Raw genomic sequence first — 22,072 nt, 5'->3', positions numbered from 1 at the left:
GAAACCAGAGAGAGAGACGATGAAGGTTAATTGGGATGCATCATATAATGGAGAAATCTGCAAAATGAGTGCAGGAATAATAGTTAGGAACTCTAATGGAGACTTAATAGCAACGTTAGGTAGGCCCCAATCACATGTAAATAAGTCGGTTTTAGCTGAGATCGATGGTTTATGGAGGGCTTTATTTTTCTGCATAAAGATTGGCCTTATTGAGGTGGAGCTTGAAGGGGATGCACTTGAACAAAGAAGTTAACAGTCCAGAGATGAATTTCTCGTGGTATGGTCAAGTAATTGAAGACATAAAGACAGTTCTCGACTTATATATTTAATATTTCTATAAATCATTACTTAAAGATAAGTGTTACAGACACATGAAAGAAATTACATAAAACAAATTTACAAATCAACGTTATTTCATGTGATCTATTAGATCTATTTTACAAAAAAAGTAAATTTATAATTGTAATTTTACAGATCACGTTAAACCACGTCATTTTATGAGTTTACTTTTATATAATTTTTTATGACTAAATCATTTCTCTCATTAGAAATATCGAAACAAAAACAAATCTCACATAAAATTACTAAAAGAATTACCAGAATTTACTCAAATAAATTTTTAAATATTTCCACCCGCTTTTACATACTCTAATATATAAATGATATCTCGATAAAACTTTACTTAAAAAATCCTAAAAAAAACTTTTAAGGAATAAAAAAATAGAACATTAATATAAAATTCTAGGAAATTCTTAAAATGTTGTGCCGTTGTTTTTTGTCTCGTTGAAAACGAGCTGTCACCGGATTGAGACCGGCTATTCCGGTTGCTAAAAGGCCAAATAATAATAAGAACGTCGTATTGCTCCTACGACTCCACCCTTTATATAAACTCCCAATCTCCCATAATCTAAAGCAGAAAGTGCAAGAAGCGAATTACAGTACTTTAGGCTCTTTGTAAGAAGCTAGCTCCAGGAGCTGAGTCTACACTGAATTATCAGAAAAATGGCGATCCCTAGAATTGCTGTTGGATCCCCGGTCGAGTTTTCCCAACCCGATGCTCTGAAAGCAGCTCTTGCCGAGTTCATTTCTGTTCTCATTTTTGTTTTCGCCGGCGAAGGCTCCGGTGTTGCTTTCAGTAAGCCCCTGCCCTGTCTACGGTTATCTGTTTCGTTTCCCCTTTATGTTTCTTTAGCTTGTAGCTAGTTGGGATTGAATTGAGAAACTTGATGTATTAATGGTCATGAGCGTTTTGGCAGACAAGCTGACGAACGATGGGTCGACAACGCCGGCCGGGCTTGTGGCGGCAGCCCTGGCTCACGGTTTTGGACTGTTCGTTGCGGTTGCAATTGGAGCCAACATTTCCGGCGGGCACGTGAACCCTGCCGTCACCTTCGGTGCCTTCCTCGGTGGCCACATCTCACTCTTCAGAGGTATTATGTACTGGATCGGGCAGCTCCTTGGAGCCGTGGTTGCTTGCTTGCTTCTTAGCCTCTCAACTGGGCAGGTAATGCATTTGCAGATCAAGCTGTAACCTCCGCTTTGTTTTGAAGTTCAGTTCTTAAAGTAACATAGTTATTGGCTCGATATATTTAAAAAAAAAAAAAATATCATTTTCATCTTTTAAATTTAATTTAGAGTAAAATCTATTAAAAAGTTAATTTTAAATTAAAAATAAACTTACAAATTAACATAGATTGACTTGAAATATCAAATTGTAAAATTCATTTTATCTAAATATTTCATGTCAATCCACGCTAGTTTATAAGTTCACTTTTATAAAATTTTTGATAGATCGAGCACTTCTTTAAATCTCATCCAATGATTTAATGATAAAAAGTTTGCTCATATTCATTTAAGAAAAAGACATTTAGAGAATCTTAATCAATATACTTAATTATATGCGTTTGTAAGGTTATGAAATATGATCATTGATCTATCCTCGTAAACATGTCAGGATTTGATTTGTAGAAAAATTTTATAGTTAAATTCTAAGAGCTCAAATATAATGTTTCTTATTTTAATTCTCTCAAGTCATTAATGTATTGTGTTGTTTTATATGTTTCCATGCTATATTTTTTACGGTATATTCTCACAATAAAATTGTTAAAAACAAGTACAATTCGACTTGCTTATTGCCCAAGGGGCACATAAGTCTTAATATGTAATTTAGACACCTTTTTTCTTTGTAATTGTCAAAACAATTCCATTTGAGGAAAAATATATGACAAAAATAACCTTTGAAAAAGGCGTGGTTGATTATCTGAGCATGTTTTTTTTTTTTTTTTCCCCTTTTTTGCAGTCAACACCTGCATTCTCCCTGTCAAGTGGTGTAAGTGTATGGAATGCGTTGGTGTTTGAGATTGTGATGACCTTCGGTTTGGTCTACACTGTGTACGCAACAGCAGTTGACCCAAAGAAGGGTAACATTGGAATAATTGCACCCATTGCAATTGGTCTCATTGTGGGTGCCAACATTCTTGCTGGTGGTGCCTTTGATGGTGCATCCATGAACCCAGCTGTCTCCTTTGGCCCTGCTGTGGTCAGTTGGTCATGGGACAACCACTGGGTCTACTGGCTCGGTCCACTCATCGGCTCCGCCATTGCCGCCTTCGTCTACCAGATAATCTTCATCGATTCAAACACCCATGAACAGCTCCCCTCCACCGATTTCTAAGCACTAGTATCTGTTTCTCAGTTTCCATCTTTTCTCTGTCGTTGAAGTTATGTGGATAGGGGGGGAAGGGTTGAGAGTCTGGTGGTTTCTTTTGATTTCAGGTGTTCTTAATGTTGTTCCTATCTTGCTCTCTCGTTAATTGGTGATTCTTGTGAACTGTCTTGTATTCCTGCAATCATTTTGATGAGTAATGTCCATTTGTGCATTTGTGCTCAGTCTAAGAAATTTTCTTGCTCTGCCCTTTACATTTTGACAAGTTTTAGATTTATGTGCTATTATCATTGATTATTTTGAGAGAGAGAGAGAGAGCACCCACTAGACCCGGAGAAAGAACAATAGTGGTGGGTTTAGTAGACTAGAGCTCTTCATCTTAAACTTTTAACATTTTCATTAACGACACATTTTAAGTGATTGCTTATGTCAAGCACTTAAAAATAGGTAACCACTTGAAAGGTACATCATCAGCATGTTGTGTGAATGGAAATGCTAAGTTTTAAAATGAAGAACAATATTTCTCAATAGGTGATGTACACTAGCTAGGTGGTGGGTTTATAAATATACAAATAAAAGGGTAGTGGGTATAGTAGGCCAAATAGAAAATGCCATGATGCAACAAGAGGATGATTTAAAATTTCTTAGAAGACTACTTTGGCTGGCAATCTAACAACCCCGATGGTCCAGCCTAAGGGTTAATGCCAGTTGTTCAGTCTTTCTTCCAAGATTACTACCAATGGAAACATATACCTAAGAGAATATGGGGGAACCTCAAGGAAAGCAAAGCAGAGCCATGATACAGAGCTATCTAAGATCGGAATAGGGATTGTAAATACATAATAGAGACCATATAGGGAGAAAAGAGCTGGCACAGATATCCTTCTGAGAATCATATTGAGTACTTCAAAAAGTACTAGTATCTAAACCAAAGTCAAGAGACACAAAAATGCAAAGTCTAAGCATTTGCGAAAGTATGGAGAGAGGGCTTAGCATTTAGCAAAAATGAGAACAATAAAAAGGTTATGGGTAGAGCAAATCTGATTGAAAGGCAGGGCAGGCAGACTACGATGCAGAACAACACATAAAAGTTTACTTTCCCATATGCTTAGTACAGCATGATTCAAAGTTTTGAATACCGTACTGGATATTGTACCGGTCAAGAAACTGAAACGAAATATTTTAGTACCGGTACCGTTTCGAGATAATCGATATATGAATAAATTATATATATGAATATATATATAAATTATATTCTAAAATAATAGTCAATATATGAATAAATTATATACAAATACATATATATAAATTATTTTTTTTATAGGTATCATATATATATATATATTATAAATAGTCTAGTCTGAATTGGGGATAAAAAAAAATGAGCTTGTAGTTTGAAAAAATGAAAAAAAAAAAATTAAAGGCCGAAATACAGGCCGGTATTTGGGCCAGTATGAAATATATATAATACCTGTACCAGATCAATGGCCTGTACGGCATATACTGACTGTACCGGCCGGTATGGTATTTAAAATAGTGGCATGACTCCTTTTTTTTTGGGCGGGGGGGAGTGTGGAGGAGGTGTCCTTAATGAAATCTAAAGAGACCCATGATTATAATGAGAATCATAATCATAAATAGGTTCACTAAAATAATCCAGCCACTACATTACAGTACTAGTTTTCTTCGTGGACAAATGAGTTACTAAAATCTAAAAAAACTTATTATGACTTTGAATGAGTCCGGTGTACCTACAAGGAAAATTGTATCGGTATTGAGTAAAGAATCAAGTGGTGACTTTAATATTGGTTGTATTGGTAAGGATGTTAAAAATTACTTAGGAAATAAAAGGAGAAAAATATTTGAAGAGGGAGGATGCACAAAGATTATATTTCTACTTTCTTGATCGACAACTCAAAGAACCTAGGTTTGTGTATTCCATGTAAGTTGATAATGATGGGTGTATGGAAAGCTATTTTTGGGCTGATGCGCAATCAAAAGCTGCATACCTGTATATTGGAGATATTGTTACATTTGATGCCACGTACCTAACCAATATTTATAAAATGTCATTTGTGCCATTTTCTGAAGTTAACCATTTGTGCCAAGAGCTGCATAGCAATAACCTGCTCTGTTTCCGGCTCTTGCAATGGTAACTAGATTGCTATGCTCAATCTGATTACCATGCAATAGACCCTGGAATGGCAGCCCGTGACAATGGAATACATGTTCCCAACATATATAATTCATATGTTGACAGAAAAGTTTACTTTACATGTCATAACATTTGCAATATTTTAAGTCTACTCCTTATGAGCATCTAAATTTTGCCAAAGTTGAATGTATCGAGGCACATGTAAATATGGTCTGACTTCAATATTAGCGAGTAGGGAATCAAAGAACAAAAACATTGCAAGAATATTTATGAAGCCCATGTTCACGGCACATAACACATTAGCTTTCAAGTTCAAGAGGTACCAATAATTGACAACGAACTAGAAACTGCATCCTAAAGAGCTCCAACCTTCACATTTCCTTCTTCTCATGGCGTTTTCCCAGTTTTGACCGCCGTTGCTTAAACATATGCAGGTAAAGTTTTAACCATAGGAAAGGGTAGCACAGAAGAAGAACCTGACAGAAAAATCCAACTAAACGTCAAAGCTGAAAACAAGAAACTTAAAATGATGAAAACTGAAAGGAAGTCAGGTCTTTGTTAGCATCCGGCATAAAGGAAAAAACCAGTTTCCCCAGCAATGCTATATCCACTACATCTACAGTGAACACCAAAACCATCTCTTGGTGAAAACCATAGGAAAAATAAAAGGTGAAATTTTGAGAGAGAGCTGTAAATGTCTGCCAAACTGCAATACAACGACAAGGAATATTATGGTATATGTTCTTCAGAAAGCACTGGCATCCAAGAGATTAATCATTGTATTTCAAAATTGGATGTCCTATAATGGTTTTAAACTTCCATATTTTTCTCCTTAGATGCTACATATTCGAAAGATGTTCTTATATCCAAATAAAGTTCGATCTATCCATAAATTAGATAAGACATTGGAACAGGTTTAGAAACGAGCGAGTCCAAAACGAACATAACATGGCACATATTTGAAATTCCCACCTCATTACTGCCTTAAAATGGATAAATATTCTTTAAATCAGCTGAAGCAGGAACTCACAAGGCAGTTCAACCCAGAGATAGGTGCATTACAAGCTAATATTATTGAAATGTATGGAGATGATAAAATGTTTGATTTTGAACCACACTTTAGCTTTTAAGTTTCTAATGTAAACTGAATTGCATAAATTCAAACTCTGTGCCTACCAGAGAAGGCACAGAGCAAGTAAATATGATAAGTTGTATTAAAATGCTACTTGTTAAGTTAATTTACTACCAACGCCATGGTACAACACCTCAAAGGAAAGGAAGAGCAGAAAGAATGACAAGACTCCTTTATTTTAAAAAAATTGTGGTTGCCTCACAAAATCTTAAATATTCAACAAACCCTGAGAAAATTATAATAGCTGAAGGGAAGGCCATCAAATAAATCTTCATGGAGATGCTTCTTCTTCACAAATGGGAGTGCTTGGTACATGAGCCACACTGCATAGCAATAACCAATAGTTAAACAAATTATGCAGAAGAATGAATGGGGACTGAATCATAGTAATATTGCCATATAGCAAAGTCATTCAGATGACCCAGAATAGGAAACCAAAATGCTTGGAATCAATTGACTCACTTTCACCAGGAGCTATTCCTATAGGATACAGCACAATGAATGCAGTGTACCTAGTGAAAAGCAAAGTGTTAAAATTTTATTTTGAAATGTCAGCTTCTGCATAGATAGCGTATCTGTAATGGCACATGTATATATGAATTCATAGGGAAAAGAGGAAATAAACCTGAGATAGGTAATCCAAGATGGACAACTTTGTATACAGTTCAAAGCGTAATGTAGATATCTAATTACCTGAAACCATGATTATCAGCATATCATATTTACTTATACCTTTAAAATCATTAAGCAGAAACAGAAACAAACTCGAAATGTATCTTGAGAAAGTAGGACATGATATTAGAATTACTCAATATTATCTTGGCATGGATAAAAATCCATAAACTTAAAAAATGCAATAAGAGAAATAAAGCACCAAAAAAAAAAAAAAAACAAAACAAAAGCAAACTACTGTTGTAAGAAGAAATTAATAGAGATATTGTACCTTCTCCGTGTTCTATCCCTCCCACTTGATAGACACAGAACATTTCTCAAACAGTGAGTGAATGGCTACAAGATTACCTGGTTTTTATTTTTATTTACTTGAATAGAAAAGGCTATATTGACAATCCCAAGGGTGAATCCACGGCAAAAGAATTAAAAAAAAAAAAGAGTTAAAAAACCTAAGGGCTTGTATGCTTGCAAAATAAGCTCCGAGGATTTTTCAAGATGGCCATGGCAAACACTTAATTTTATGCTTGAGCCTCTTGAAATACAAACAAAACAAACCATCCTAATTCTTGGAAACTATTATTATCATTATCATTACTTTTCATCGTTCAGCATTGTTTCAAGTAAAGTCATCTTACAATGTATTATGTGATCATGATTGTTCTTCTTTTCCTTGGAAGATGATTTGGCAAAATAACAAATTGGTGTTATATGTGCAAGAAGAGTGGGGAAACAATATCTCACCTTTTACTTCACTGTAATGTATCTAATACTTTATCAAACATGATCTTCAGGAATTTCGGGGTAGACTGGGGCATGCCTTTGAGAGTGGTGGATATTCTAGGTTGTTAGAATGGGCAATTTGTTAGTCATCAGTGTTAATTATTGCAGAAAAAGATCCCCATCTTGTTTAATGTGGTGGATCTGGAGAGAGGGAAATGGCCATAGCTTTGAAGGTTGTGAGAAGTCAAGGATGGACCTCAAACTTTGTTTCTAAAGACCTTGTACAATTGGAAGGTGGTGCATAATAGCGTCGTCTTTTCTATTTCTAGTTTCCAAGACTTTCTAGATCTATTTCCTTGCTCTATTTAGATGAATCTCTTATACACTTCCTATGTACTGAGGAAACTTCCTTTTCATTCAATAAAATTATCTCACTTGTCAAAAAAGTAAATTTTGGATACGAATAGTAGAACAGAGAGCACCTTTCTGCATACAAAATTGAAGATTTAGTATAAATCATGTTAAAAAAATATCTTTTTTGTAGGTTTTATGCAATATGCTAGATGTTTTTAATGCTTGTTTTACCAGAACATGGGACTAACCAGGAGTGATGCGAATTTCAGGAAACTTTGCTGCTGAAGAAAAACTGGATAACAGTAATTCCAGATTTTTTCCCCTTTTGGGCCTGACTACTTGTTCTACAAACAACCTTGTGGCTAACAAAAGCAATCCCAAAAACAATTTTCAAGAAAATTAATGAAAAATAAAAAGATTCATGAAATTTGAAACAAAGTACTCATAAAAGACGAGAATTTTATTGAGTGCTCTATATCTCAGAAAAAGGGTATTATTCATGAGATATTTGTATTATAGAATAAGCTTAGAGAAGCTTGTTTAATGAACTAATCAAATAAACCATGTGCTTTTGAAGCCTAAGACCAACCCTCCACAGCAAAAGAGGCAAGTAAAACAAGAACAACTCAAAATCTCCATACGTTCAATTTCAGGTCAAATTATAATATGAAGAAGAATCATCTTGATGTCGATGTAATCAAATATTTCGCTTTATGTCTGTATGCAAAAGATAAAGCATACACAAATTTAGATGAATCATTCCATCCTCCAGCTAAACCAAATTTAAATAAAATGTTAGTAGCATTGACCAGCTGTTAATTAAAATTTAATGCATCTCCTCGACTGTGGCACTCCCTTTCCTTGAAGAACAAATGGCATAGTAAGACTCCACCGAGAGTAGGACTTTTTGCCCAAATTGCCATGAGGGAGAAGATCCTCACTATTGACAACCTAAGAAGACGGCACTTTATTGTCATTGATTGGTGCGATGTGTAAGAAGGATGGGAAGACTGTAAAGCATTTCTTACTCTAGTGTGAGATAGCTAGTTCTATATGGAGTTCAATCCTTAGGCCTCTTCAGGTTGGCTTGGGTTGTGCCTCATTTGGTGGTGGATCTATTTGCAAGTCGGAAAGGGAAGTTTGATAGCCAATAGAAAAGAGTATTTGTGGATAATAATTCTGCCTATTTAATGTAGTGCATTCAAAGAGAAAGAAATAATCGTAGCTTCAACAACAATGACAAGTCGATGGTGGATCTTAAGGCTTTATTTTTTATTACTCTTTACCAGTGGATTGGTGTCATCATTTGTCCTTTGAATATTAGTTTTCAAGAAGTCATCCATTTTTTTTTTTCAGTTAAGGCATTTTTTCTTATATTCTACATGTGTACTTGGCTAGTTGGCTAATGCACTTTTATCTTATTAATAGAAGTTACCCTATAAAAAAAGTAATGCACCTGTACATGCCAATGATTTACTAATCAAATCTGAAATTGCAAACAGTTTTCTAGCATGATTTTTCACCAAGCATTTCACTATCATTTGTTTCTCATTCCTAAGGCCAAACAAAGGGGTTAGTAGTTACAAAACTTGTCTTAACACCTTGCTAAAAAGTGCATTCAAGTGTTGTGTCCCTTCGATCAATGTATTGCAATATGACAGTATCATGTTGTCTTCAACATGATTGGTATATAAGCCTACCAAATACCCATCACTGTCTAGAAACCAAAGTCCCTAGTCTTCACCAAACTGATAGTAATGTGTGGAGATAGATACAAAAATTTCAATGAAAGATGATTAGAAATAAACTTACTTCAGTTAGACTCCAAACAAAAAAAGTGATGAAAACTGATGGCAACTCTTGGACCTGCATACAAAATGCTGGAACCAATTAGTTTTTATCACTTTCAGCATTCACTAACATAAGGCATGAGATATATGAATTATCAATGTTATTCCCGACTGCACAAACAAGTGGCCCTAAGAGACTTTCGCCATTCCTTTCTTCAGCCACTCGTATCAGAAAACTTCACATATTCCGGAGAATCAGACATGAATCATGTTTAGTACTTAAATTGAACAATAATAATCTAAAAATAATAGAGACAACCTCATCGATTAGACGGACAACCGCCAACAAAAAATGTATCCTTCCTCCCCATTGCAGTAGAGGATGCACAACTCCACTTGGCACAAGACCTCCAATTTCAAAGAATTAAACATCAAAATCACACATTTATTAAATTTAGTGACTTATGTTAGAAAACCCACCAATGGCCCCATGCACAACTTCCAAGAATGCAACCTTTTGCAGGAAACCTGCACACCAAAATTAACAGCAATTGAAAACTCTACTACGAGATCAATTTTGGGGGGGGGATGAGGAAATTAGAAATAGAGTCCATGTAGAGAAGACTGACAGATTAGCTCTCCAGCGGCACTGTAAGCTCCATTCACGGACTTGGTGGTCACAAAGCTGCTCAAGATTCTAGAGAGCGCAAATGCCCTGCCATTGAAGAACACGAATGCATAAACAGAGAGACAGAGAGAGAGAGAGAGAGAGAGAGAGAGAGAGAGAGAGAGAGAGAGATACCATCCGAGAGCCTGGAGAGAATTGTAAGTGACAAGATAGAGCTTAGACAGTTGAGGCATTGTGGAGAATCTGCAGGCGTTACTTTGCTTCAGTCACTGTGCACCAATTAAATATTCCCCTACTCAGATTTTTCGATTTTGTTTTTTTCTTGAATAATAATAATAATAATAATAATAATAATAATAATAATTAAATTTAAAATACCTTAAGGGACTTAAATATCGGCCCAATTTATATTTTTATAAATAATTCCAAATTTAAGAATGATGTAAGAAATTAAATAGATACATACTTTCGGACAAAAATAATGAATCTTAAAAAAGTTTTCTTTGTACGTAAATTTTGAATCGAACACGGTAGTTTTACAAATTTTAAAAAGTTTTTATCATCCAAAGCATTTTTTTTTTTAATTTTAATAGCTGCACCACATTAATAATACATCCAACCACATCAAATTACTTTGTGACTAGTAGGCCTGTAACCCAACCAATCTGGTCTGAGTTTGGGCCCGACCCGATCTGACCCGATTGCTATGGAAACACACACACCAACCCAACCCGACTCAAGCGGGTCAACCCGTTATTATTAAGTGATGAAATGAAGAGATGGTCTTGACTCTAGCCCCCAAAACTCCGTAAACTCAAAGAAATCTTTAGACTGTTGTTGAAAGAGTGCGGCTCCCAGCTGGTCGAGTGCCAAAATTAATTTCACACCGGCCAATCATGAAGAGCCATGTAGGCCTCCCACAAAATTTCCTCTTGCACCTGCATACAGGTGATCACCAATTTGTTTCTCTGCCTCTCTCCCTCTCATCTTCCTTCTTTCGCTCCCTCTCCCTCCCCCATCTGCACTCGACAGACGATGCCCCTAAAAAAAAGTCCCTCCCCATCTGCACTTTAAACGATGGACGACACCCCAAAAAAGTCCCTCCCCCATCTGCAATCGAGCTTCTTTGCCCCAAAATAAAAATCCCTCCCCTGCCTACATTCAAGCTTTCTTGTTACCTCCTCTATTCTTCTCCTTTTCTCTGCTTTCACTTATAAAAGCTGTGTTTTCATCTACAACACTACAACATCGATGTATAGAAGGGAGACAACAACAGTGAGTGTATCGAATTGGCCGGACAAACATTTAGATTTCGTCCATTATTTTTCACTTATCCACCACTCATTTGATATCGAAGTACAAATTAAGTCTATAACAAATGCTATAACCTATGACAAACAACAACCATGCACGATGAGTCACTGTTCAGAATCCACATCCCCAACTCTTGAAGCTGCATCTAAATTAAATTTGGACCTATCCCAGCAGACCAAAAAAACATCTTTTTCCCATCCCTAAAAGAAGATTGATTAACACCATCCGCACTAATCTTAATGCTGAAGCTTGTCTCGTCAATCTTAATCCTCACACCCTTCTATTCCATTAACTTTTCTGCCATATACACAAAATAAATTCCATCTCCAGGCAACGCCACTTTCCTCGAGTCGTCCACCATTGCTGTGATCTTGGACAATAAATCATCAACCCAGAATTTCTCAGCAGAAGATGAGCCTCGAATATAAAAAAAAGTTTAAAGCTCTTCCCAACATTTCTTAGGTGGGATCAATGGTCTCGAGAAATAGGTCACTACGAACGACAAGGGTTACAGGGGAAGAAGAAGAGGAAAGAGAGGAGGAAAGAGGGAAAAGAGTGAGGAGTTTACATGGATCTATGCTTATTGTAATATCAATAAGCTGCTGATGTGTTTATTTTTCACTGGTGGGGTGTGAAAATAAAAGTTATATCTAACCGGCCTCAAGGTTTTTCCTTGTTGAAATGGAGTTTGCATTGTTGAAATGGTGCATGCACGCGATCGTCCTTTCCTTAAGCTCTTATTGCCTTGTTGAAATGGAGGGGCTGCCTCTTCTCTCCCCTCCTGCCATTCCCTTATCAATTTATTCACAATGTTTGTTATATATTACTTAGAGTTTGCATCTTTCTCTTCGTTCTCACCCATCTATTCGCTCAATTCTTACATAATTTGAGATTTTCTACTCGCAAAAGCTTGAAGGATCAGGGCAAAGTTCAAATTATTTTTTTATTATTTTTTATTTATAATTGGGTTAAATTATGAAATTCTTGGCTTTTGCAAAAAATCATATTCGCAGATAAATAAAGTGGAAAATGATTCTAAAACAAGGAAGAATCTTTTGGGTTTATGCACCATATATTGTTGGGTTGTTGTTGATAAAGAAAAATGTGTGATTTATTATTATTACCACTTAGCTTAGCTGCTAGTTGCTCTTTTTTAGGTTTTCTTTTGCGCCTAGCTCTCATGGAGGCAGATGAACCTTCTCCTTTCAACTTTTGATGTTGTTGTTGATGCTGCTCATGGTGTTGTTCTTACTGTTCTTCCTTCCATTTTCACTTTCTTCAACTGATTCTCTCTCACAGCCACTTGGGCTTCATCTTATATAGGTTCTTTTTTTTAATCTTGGATGTCAGGTCTCTCAACGATCTTTCGAGGCTGTGCTTGTTGCTTGTTGGAGTTGAAGGCGATGACGATGAAGATAGAGAGAAATGGGGAGGGATGGCAGCTAGGGTTTGAGATTTGGAGAGCTGTTAAAACGTATTAGTCGAATCGAAATTGACATTTAGCGGGTTCGACCCGCAAGTTTGTTCAAACTGTTTTAAAGGTCGGATCGAGTCGAGTTGGGTCGAGTGTCACGGACGGACTAGGCCAGCAACTTTTCTACACAAGCTTAGTGGTTAGAGTATTTCTTGAGAGTAAAAAGTGAGAATATTGTGAAATTTTTTAGAGTTTTTTTTTTTTTTAAAATTACCGGATGGCTTACTTCCTCGTGAAAAATGATTTGTACAAGTTTCAAATAGACAAATATCGTGCAAGCCCTTGTAAAAAAGTAGACCACACCTTAAAAAAGTGTAAAAAAAATTATTTTTTATTAGTGAGACCATTTTTTTACAAATGGCTTGTATAAGACTTGTCTATTTAGAGTTTTTACCTGACATTACTCAATATATTAAACATGTAAATTCTTACGAATTTGTATTATCTTTTTGCTAGTCTTTATCCGTACTACAGGTCAGAAATCACGATCTTACACTCTTTCCAAAACATGCTCCTACCAAGAGACTCAGCTTTTACATGTAAAAGTCTTTTGCACAACCATGAAGTTAACGATGACTCATCGCGAATCTCATTTTGGTCAAACTCACAATATAAGCCTTAGATTCTAGTGAACAAGTCTAACTGCAATTTTTAAAAATCTACAAGGTGACCACAAAAGTCATTCAGCAAACTTAATTTACGACTTCAAGATTTCATATAAATCTCTTGCACTCAATAAAAGCATGTGAGATAACTATTATTTATTTTTCATTAAGGGTAAAGAGATTAGGGCCTTTGCCCCCAAAGACAATCATAATAGTCTAGTTATTACTTTTAACGACAATTGCATCACAAACTCACTTAACAAAGTAAGCCATATTTACCCTCTAATAAAATCTTAACCTCTAACTCCTATGAGCAAACCATAATGGAAACATCAAACAATATAAACAACCATAATGGATGGGTTGAATTTTCCTGATATTTTCCTGATATTTTGCTAAAGTAACAAACTAAAGCCGGTTGAAATCAGGAGTTTGGGGTTGGATCTTTAAATTTAGTTTATTTTTAAGTCGACTTAGGTTTATCTATAGAATGAGGTGATGGGCATGTTCTGTGGTGTTTTGGGAGTTGACTCAAGTAGCATGCCTTGTTCCGTTTTGAAAGACAGAAATTTCTAATAAGAATCGGGACTTTAGATAGTTTTTGGTGTCATGCTTTGATTCCCAGAATGTAATAAAATTCACTTGTTGTTAGCATTTTAATTACTTTTGCTAACATTTGTTTCCTCTCACAAGAGGTGGATGGTCTTGTTGGAGCTTAGCTGATATGACTCAGCTATGAGCTAGCCCAGAAAATTTTGGGCCAGAGTAAGAGCGCACATGTCAAAATCAATTGGATTAGATGGAAGTTTCCTTTGTTTCTTTTTTTTAATCAAGACTGTCTCCCTTTCTTGTTCAGCTAAAACAATTACCACTAATCTGATATTTTACTTCAGGGAGATCAAAACTATTTATCAAAACCACATTCTGTAAAAGTAGAGACTCTTCTTCCTTCATGTGCACTAGCCTCATGTCCTTTTTTTTTTCTTAAATAAATGTTTGTATCCCATTTAAGTTCACTACGATCCATCAACCTTTGTTTATCATCTTGAAACAAGCTTACTAGCATTGTTGGGATTGTTTGAAATCTCAATGTGTTAAGCATTAGTTTGGCTAATTGATTCACTTTATTTCATTGAAAATGATTTACAAAAATATATAGCTATGTACGGTGATGCTTTACATGGAAAGAAGATCAAATAATACCGCTACAAGTAAATCAAATATTGGGTAGCAAAATTGGTGGGATGTGCGAGAATCATGGAGATGCGAGAATCATGGAGATTCTAATATTTTGATGTGCTATAATACTCCCCCTCAAATTGGCACATGAAGATCAGTAATGTCCAACTTGTGAGATAAGTGATGAAAGAGATCAAAACCAAAGGCTTTGGTGAAGATGTCGGCAATCTGCTCGGAAGAAGGAACATGAGATGTGGTGAAGAGACCCGAACGAAGTTTGTCACGTACAATGTGGCAATCAATTTCAATATGTTTGGTACACTCGTGAAAAACTGGATTTTGAGCAATGTAAAGGGCAGATTGATTGTCACAATAGAGAGTCATAGGGTCTTTGTGAGAGATGCCAAGATCATGAAGTAGCTGTTGAATCCAGACGAGTTCACATGTAGTGACGGCCATGGCATGATATTCAGCTTCAATAGAGGAGTGAGCAACAGTTGTTTGTTTCTTAGTACGCCAAGAAATGGGACTAGAACCAAGTGTGATGAAGAAACCGGTAGTGAAGCGACGAGTGGTGGGGCAACTGGCCCAATCAGAATCAGTATAAGCACTAACATGCAGATCATTGGAGGAAGAAAAAAAGATGCCTTGGCTTGGAGTGCCTTTAATGTAACGAAGAACACGTGTGGCAGCGGTCATGTGTGGAACCCGGGGGGCATGCATAAATTGGCTGAGAATGTTCACTGCAAAAATAATGTCGGGTCTGGTAATGGTGAGATAAATGAGTAGTTCAACTAACCGTCGGTAGGAGCCGGGATCAGGAAGAAGGTCACCATCAGTGTCATGTAGCTTGAGATTTTGTTCCATAGGGAAGGAAGCAGGACGAGAACCAAGAAGGCCGCTATCAGTAAGAATGTCCAGGGCATATTTCCGTTGATTGAGAAAGATGCCAGAAGGAGAGCGAGCAACTTCAAGTCCAAGAAAATATTTGAGAGGGCCAAGATCCTTGGTTTTGAAGTGAATGGAAATAATGGTTTTGAAGTAGGTAACCTGAGAAAGATCATTGCCGACAACCAAGATGTCATCAACATAAACAAGTATAATGGTGAGGTTTGTAGCATTGATCAAAGTGAAAAGAGAATGATCTGCCTGAGACTGAACAAAACCTGCAGTAAGAAGAACATATGTTAGTTTAAAAAACCAGTTACGGGAGGCCTGCTTAAGGCCGTAGAGAGATTTCCGTAGACGACAAACCCGTGTCTCCCCCTTAAGACAATAACCGGGAGGAAGTTTCATGTAAACTTCCTCATCAAGGTCACCGTGTAAGAATGCATTGTTAAAGAACACAGTGAACTGTGGTCATTTTGGCGACTGGGGCAAAGGTTTCATGGTAGTCAATGCCTTCAACTTGAGTGTAGCCTTTGGCAACGAGGCGAGCTTTGTGACGTTCAACAGTACCATCTGCTCCTAATTTGGTCTTAAAGACCCATTTGCAACCAATGGGTTGTTTACTAGGAGGGAGTGGTTCAAGGGTCCAAGTAGAGTTTTCCTCAAGAGCACGAAGTTCAGAGGACATAGCTTCACGCCAGTGAGAGTGGCGAGTAGCTTCTGAATAAGAGGTAGGTTCAACAGATGCAGTAAGGGTAGTTAAGAATGAATAATGAGTAGGAGAAAAACGAGAGTATGAGATAAATGTAGATAAAGGATGAGAAGTACCTGAGGACTGTGCATCGGTCGAAGTAGCAATGGACTCCGTGGGTATGGTGGGACAAACATAATCAAGGAGATATGTAGGTCGGGTGATAGTACGGCGTGGGCGAGAAGCGGGAGGGATAGGGTCGGGAGGTATGGTGGGAGGAGAAGTGTTAGGAGAAGTGGGATTTTCAGGTACGAGTAAAGGGAGAATGATGGAAGTAGACTGAGGTGGAGACACAAGAGTTTGGAAGGGAAATTGATTTTCATGGAAGGTAACATCATGGGAGTAGAAAATGACATGTGTGTCCATATTGTATAACTTATAAGCTTTGCGGTTGCTCGGATAACCAAGAAAGACACAACGAGATGCACGGGGTGAAAATTTATCACGATGAGCAGTAAGAGTTTGAGCATAGCAAAGGCAACCAAACACTCGAAGATGTGTGTAGGTTGGTGGAGTATTTAGAAGAATTTGAAAAGGAGTTTGATTTTGAAGAGAGCGAGTAGGGGTTCTATTGATGAGATAGGTAGCAGTAAGAACACATTCGCCCCAAAATTTGAGGGGTAAATGTACCTGGAAACGAAGACTTCGGACAACATTCAAGAGATGTCCATGTTTACGCTCCGCAACACCATTCTGTTGAGGAGTTTCAGCACAAGTACGCTCATGAATGATGCCATGTTCATGAAAACATGTTTGTAGATTTTCAGAGAGAAATTCTTGGCCATTGTCGGTGCGAATATATTTAACGGTTGAATTAAATTGATTTTTGACAAGGCAAAAAAATGCATTAAATGACTAAAAGTTTCTGATTTAAAACGCATTAAATAAATCCAAGTGGTGCGTGAAAAATAGTCAACAATAGTCAAGAAATAATGTGCTCCACAAATAGAAGCAGTAGAATATCCACCCCAAATGTCACAATAAAGTCGATTAAAAGGAATCGTACTTTTAGTAGCTTGAGTTGAAAAAGGCAAGCGAGTATGTTTAGAACGAGCACAAACATCACAATAAGAAAGAGTACATGGACTATCAAAAATATTAGAAATAATAAAACTGGAAGGGTGACCTAGACGTTGATGTCATAGGGTCTTATTGTCAAGGGTGTGAACAGAGAAAGCAGCAACTTTCGATAGCCGAAATATATAAAGTCCATTGCAAGCTTCACCCGCTCCAATCAGCCTCTTCAATTGAAGGTCCTGAAAAAAAACTGTAGAAGATGAGAAAAGTGCAACACACGGTAAATTATTAGTGATTTGAGGGATAGAAATGAGATTATAATGAAAGAGAGGGACATAAAGGACTTTGGAGAGGATGATATTTTCGGAGAGCTGAATGGTACCAATGCCTTCAACGGGAATCACAGCACTCGTGGGTAGCCGAATCTCACGGCTCGAAGAAAGCGATTGAAGATGCAAAAATGATGATCGGTAGTGGCTCATATGATCACTAGCGCCACTGTCGATTATCCAATCAGTATGGGAATCGAAAAAGGAAGGGTTTGAGAAAGAGTTACCAACAAAATTTGCCGTGGGTGGAGGATTTTGTAAGAGATTCATGAGCTGTTGATAGGTTTCGGAGGAGAGTCCTGGAATCGGGCTGGACGAAGAAGCAGCTGGAACCTGGTTGGAAGCAGCGAGATGAACGGTGGCAGAAGGGGGTTTCCCAAGCAGAGATGGCCTATGGGGGTTGCGTGGTTCACGGCCAGGGGGGTAGCTGATCACACGCTAGCAGCGATTTCGTAGGTGGCCATCCTTTCTGCATTCGGTGCATTTGAGAGGTGGCCGTGGATGAGGAGAACTCCGAGCAGCAAGAGCAATGTTTTCTGGGTGGAGACGGGGTACTTGAAGGAGCCTCTGTTGTTCCTCTTGAAAGAGGATGGAAAAAATTTTATTCAGAGATGGAAGAGGGTCAGTGGCAAGGATTTGGGACTGAAGAGCAGCGTAGGAATCATTGAGGCCGAAAAGAAATTGAAAGACACGTTCATCTTCGGCCCTTTTTTCCAAGGTATTGGCATCGGTGAGGGGTTGGAGATTTCTCAACTCATCCCAGTTTGATACTGTTGTAGTAATCGGGTATGAAAAGTTGGTTTTGATGAAGGTTGGAGATTTCTCTTTTAAGATGGAAGAGGCGAGCATTATTTCCATGGCTAAAACGAGATTTGAGATCAAGCCAAACATCTCGATGATCATCGTGATAGTCCAAGGAATTGGCTAGGGAAGGGGTGATTGTGTTGAAAAGCCAAGTTAAGACCATGTCTTTGGTGCGGCTCCATTGGGCATAATTAGGGGATGTTTTAGCAAGGTCATTGAGAATGCCATCAACAAAAGAGAGCTTGTGTTTAGTGTTGAGTGCACGGCGAATAGCACACTACCATTTTGGAAAATTGTCACCGGTGAGGAGACCGGAAACCAGAATAAGATTAGGAGAATCAGAGGGGTGGAGGAGATATGGGGAAGAAGGTGGAGGAGGATCAAGAGAAGGGTCGGTTGAGGAAGCCATCGGCAAGGAAAGGTAAGTCAGAACCTGTTTTGGCCTGATACCATGTTAAGCATTAGTTTGGCTAATTGATTCACTTTATTTCATTGAAAATGATTTACAAAAATATATAGCTATGTACGGTGATGCTTTACATGAAAAGAAGATCAAATAATACCGTTACAAGTAAATCAAATATTGGATAGCAAAATTGGTGGGATGTGTGAGAATCATGGAGATGCGAGAATCAAGAAGATTCTAATATTCTGATGTGCTGTAATACAATGCAACAAGAGTAGAAGCAGTTTACCATCTGGGAGAGATTTCTTTATTTATTTACCGACTAAAAGATAAGATTAAAGAAGGAAGATTATTCTATTCCTCTATATTTTTAGATCAATATCTTTTCTTTTTTTTTTTAGGCCAATGTGCCATCTTTTAAGGTTCTCGGTAGAATAACAATTGTGGAATATCGAATTCATTAAGAAAAGAGAAATGATATTTGCATTTATAGAATGTGTCGTGTAATTCGTTTGAAAAAATAAATAAATATAAGATACACATAAAAAATTAATTTTTTAATAATAAACCTATTCTTTTTCAAGATGAGTGCAGTGCTTACACAACCTACAATGGTGTCTACCATTACTCTATTGAAGCTACTAAGAGTTTATTACTCAATGTCTTCTTCAAGCTGCTACCAGGATTAGTTTAACAACCCATGTACTCTCTCTCTCTCACACACACACACAACTAACTCTAACATCATACTGTACCAGCTTTATTGAAAAGTACCAAGACGTATTATACAATATATAGAAGAAATTACCAACCTCCTTTGGGAGATTTGATGAGGTTCCTTCTTCCTCTCTGACAAGTGAAAGCACACAAAATACAGGGATAGATTAGAATTATACATGAGATTATTACAGTGATTTTGAAATGATTCAGAGCTGAATCAGAAAGCTTAGAGAGAAACCGTGCTATTCAGTCTAGAGCTTCCTTAGGACAATATTACACAGATGAACAAATTTTTAATAAATAAAAAGTATGATTAGCCGGTTAGAGATGCTCTCCCATATTCGTAACAGGGGAAAAACTGATCACTCGTGGGGAGAAACATCTTACTTACTTCTTCATCCATCCTCCACAGTGAGTCCAGAAAATACTCCCATGATGGAGAAGCCAAAGCATGATGAGAGAAAGTGCTCCCTCCTTCACTAAAGCTATAATAGGCTGGTTTGATGGTGTCTTCTTCTGACAGGGCAATATCTTTCCATATGTCATCCATTGAATATACGTTTTCACCTGCTTTCTCTTCTTCAATCTGCTTTTCTGCGGAAGCGATGATTTCAGGACCTCCTGTGTCATAAAAGCTCTCTTCTCCTGTCTTTGGGAAGGACAATGAATCCACAGCTATAATATCATGACCTCCTGTGTCATAAAAGCTCTCTTCTCCAGTCTTTGGGAAGGGCAATGAATTCACAGTAGGATTGCTTGCTGATGACAAGCAAGAATTTGAAGATGATGAAGATGGAGACAAACCCCGTTTCTTCTCTTGAGCTTGCTTCCTCATATGAGTTCTCCAATAATTCTTAATCTCATTATCTGTACGCCCTGGTAATCTGTGGGCAATTCTTGACCATCTGCAATGGATCATCATTATAAACTTTTTTTTTGATAAGTTGGATCATCATTATAAACTAGTTAAATCATAGTTTCATAGTCCACACTACTGATGATACACGTAGGTAAAAACTAGTCGACTTTCTATATTTAGGATGTTCTCAAACCTGTTTCCCCATTTGGAGTGAAGTTCCAGCACAAGGCGCTCTTCTTGAAGTGTCATCTTACCTCGTTTGAGGCCAGGGTGTAGGTAATTAACCCATCGCAACCTGCAACTTTTTCCTGTTCTGTTCAAACCTACAACAAATCAGGTGGTTAAAGGCAGCTCCTTCCAAAATCCCCCATCTCCAAATAACCATACCTATTATTTGTCTCCCTCCACCTTCAAACCTGAAACTTTTGCTATAAAATCCCATCGGCGATCTCCAAACAAACCCACAAAACAGTTCAATTTGAAGTCCTCCCGTTCTGTCCATGGACCCTTTCGGATTCCCTCTTGAACCATTTTCATTTTTTCCCTCTCTATCTCTCTCTTTAGCTCTTTCTGTAAACCACCTCTTCAATATCCTATGGTGACCTAGGTGTACACTACTGCCATTTATATAAGGCAGTCTCCATTGTTGAGAAACTGTGCCTAAATTTTTTCTTTAATATAATATAATTAATTATGCATCTTCACCATACATGTGGTGCATGCATGCTTATTTGGTAATAGCCCCCTTATGCATCTGATGTCAGCCATTTTAACATAATAGCCAAAGCAAGAGATTGATCTGCCGATCTGAATTCCATCATCACCCTCCTTGTAACGTTATGATTTGATAATACCAGTTTAATAAATTAAGCATTTTGTTTAACAAAGATACTAATTTGATCGTGTTTTAGTCAGGTTATATTCTTAATGATCACTACCTAGGTGTGACAAACGTGGCTCATAGATCATGGTCGAAACTATTTTGATAGAAGAAATCTTTTTAGTTGGTATAGTTTGATTATGCATGGTGATCTTGGTATTAAAGAACCAGAAAGTAGCAATTTGAAAGAAAATCTTTAATCGTGGGCATTAGCTCCCTCCGTTGGATGCAGCAGAATGAGTTTATGGAAGTCACTAGATCTTCTTCTCCTTCCATTCGATTTGAGGAACAGAGAACTGATATCAGTGCACCTTGACTTCAGTAAAGGCCATAAACTAGAAGCCAAATAAAAGAAAAAGAAGATAACGACAAATCTTCAAAAGAAGAAATAGGAACTGTTTAGGTGCCATAGATGTGATCTTTTCTTTTCTTTATTAACAAGGAGAAGATGGAGGTATTAATCCAATGTATTGTTTATTGAAATATTGAGGAGATCTTCCTATATAAAAGAACTGATCCAATTTATTTTTCTGCATGGAGCTAGAGCTTGTGGCTCACTACGATAAAACAATTCAAGTTGCAATATTAAAATAGGTGAGATTACTAGTCGTGCAGCACTATATGTTTTTAAACTGATTGCACAAGGTGATCATAAAGTTTTAGTTGGGCATGCATGTCACACTCAAGCTCTGAAGAAGCATGGGGCAATTATAAACTTTAATACCTGAAT

At 37.2% G+C, this 22,072-nt stretch overlaps 3 protein-coding genes across 5 annotated transcripts; 1 reads left to right on the top strand and 2 right to left on the bottom strand.

The window, feature by feature from the left end:
- The first annotated feature begins 875 nt into the window (after positions 1-875).
- Positions 876-2,920, top strand: LOC109021971 (aquaporin TIP1-3-like). Its single transcript, XM_019004728.2, has 3 exons — positions 876-1,135; positions 1,257-1,504; positions 2,300-2,920. Exons 1-3 carry the CDS (start codon positions 1,003-1,005, stop codon positions 2,672-2,674), a joined length of 756 nt encoding a protein of 251 aa, XP_018860273.1. The 5' UTR covers positions 876-1,002; the 3' UTR covers positions 2,675-2,920.
- Positions 2,921-5,018: 2,098 nt separating this feature from the next.
- LOC109021972 (very-long-chain (3R)-3-hydroxyacyl-CoA dehydratase 2) lies at positions 5,019-10,381 on the bottom strand. The gene is made up of 9 exons (XM_019004729.2): positions 10,291-10,381; positions 10,118-10,203; positions 9,969-10,016; positions 9,808-9,896; positions 9,511-9,564; positions 6,578-6,645; positions 6,415-6,464; positions 6,178-6,275; positions 5,019-5,296 (listed from the first exon to the last, which is right to left on the bottom strand). The coding sequence occupies exons 1-9, from the start codon at positions 10,347-10,349 to the stop codon at positions 5,192-5,194; spliced, it is 657 nt and encodes a 218-aa protein (XP_018860274.2). The 5' UTR covers positions 10,350-10,381; the 3' UTR covers positions 5,019-5,191.
- Positions 10,382-17,468: 7,087 nt separating this feature from the next.
- LOC109021960 (transcription factor MYB59-like) lies at positions 17,469-21,035 on the bottom strand. 3 transcript variants are annotated; one of them, XM_035689994.1, is made up of 5 exons: positions 20,879-21,035; positions 20,656-20,785; positions 19,995-20,508; positions 19,696-19,732; positions 17,469-17,583 (listed from the first exon to the last, which is right to left on the bottom strand). In XM_035689994.1, the coding sequence occupies exons 1-5, from the start codon at positions 20,997-20,999 to the stop codon at positions 17,549-17,551; spliced, it is 837 nt and encodes a 278-aa protein (XP_035545887.1). In that variant the 5' UTR covers positions 21,000-21,035; the 3' UTR covers positions 17,469-17,548. The 3 variants fall into 3 exon arrangements, with proteins under 3 accessions (XP_035545887.1, XP_018860260.2, XP_035545886.1); XM_019004715.2 differs by lacking the exon at positions 17,469-17,583 and having other exon boundaries at positions 19,648-20,508; positions 20,850-21,035; XM_035689993.1 differs by lacking the exon at positions 17,469-17,583 and having other exon boundaries at positions 19,648-20,508.
- Positions 21,036-22,072: the final 1,037 nt, after the last annotated feature.

Source organism: Juglans regia, chromosome 5 (assembly GCF_001411555.2).
Source record: "Juglans regia cultivar Chandler chromosome 5, Walnut 2.0, whole genome shotgun sequence".
Lineage (NCBI taxonomy): Eukaryota > Viridiplantae > Streptophyta > Magnoliopsida > Fagales > Juglandaceae > Juglans > Juglans regia.
This window is presented reverse-complemented; position numbering and strand designations above follow the sequence as displayed.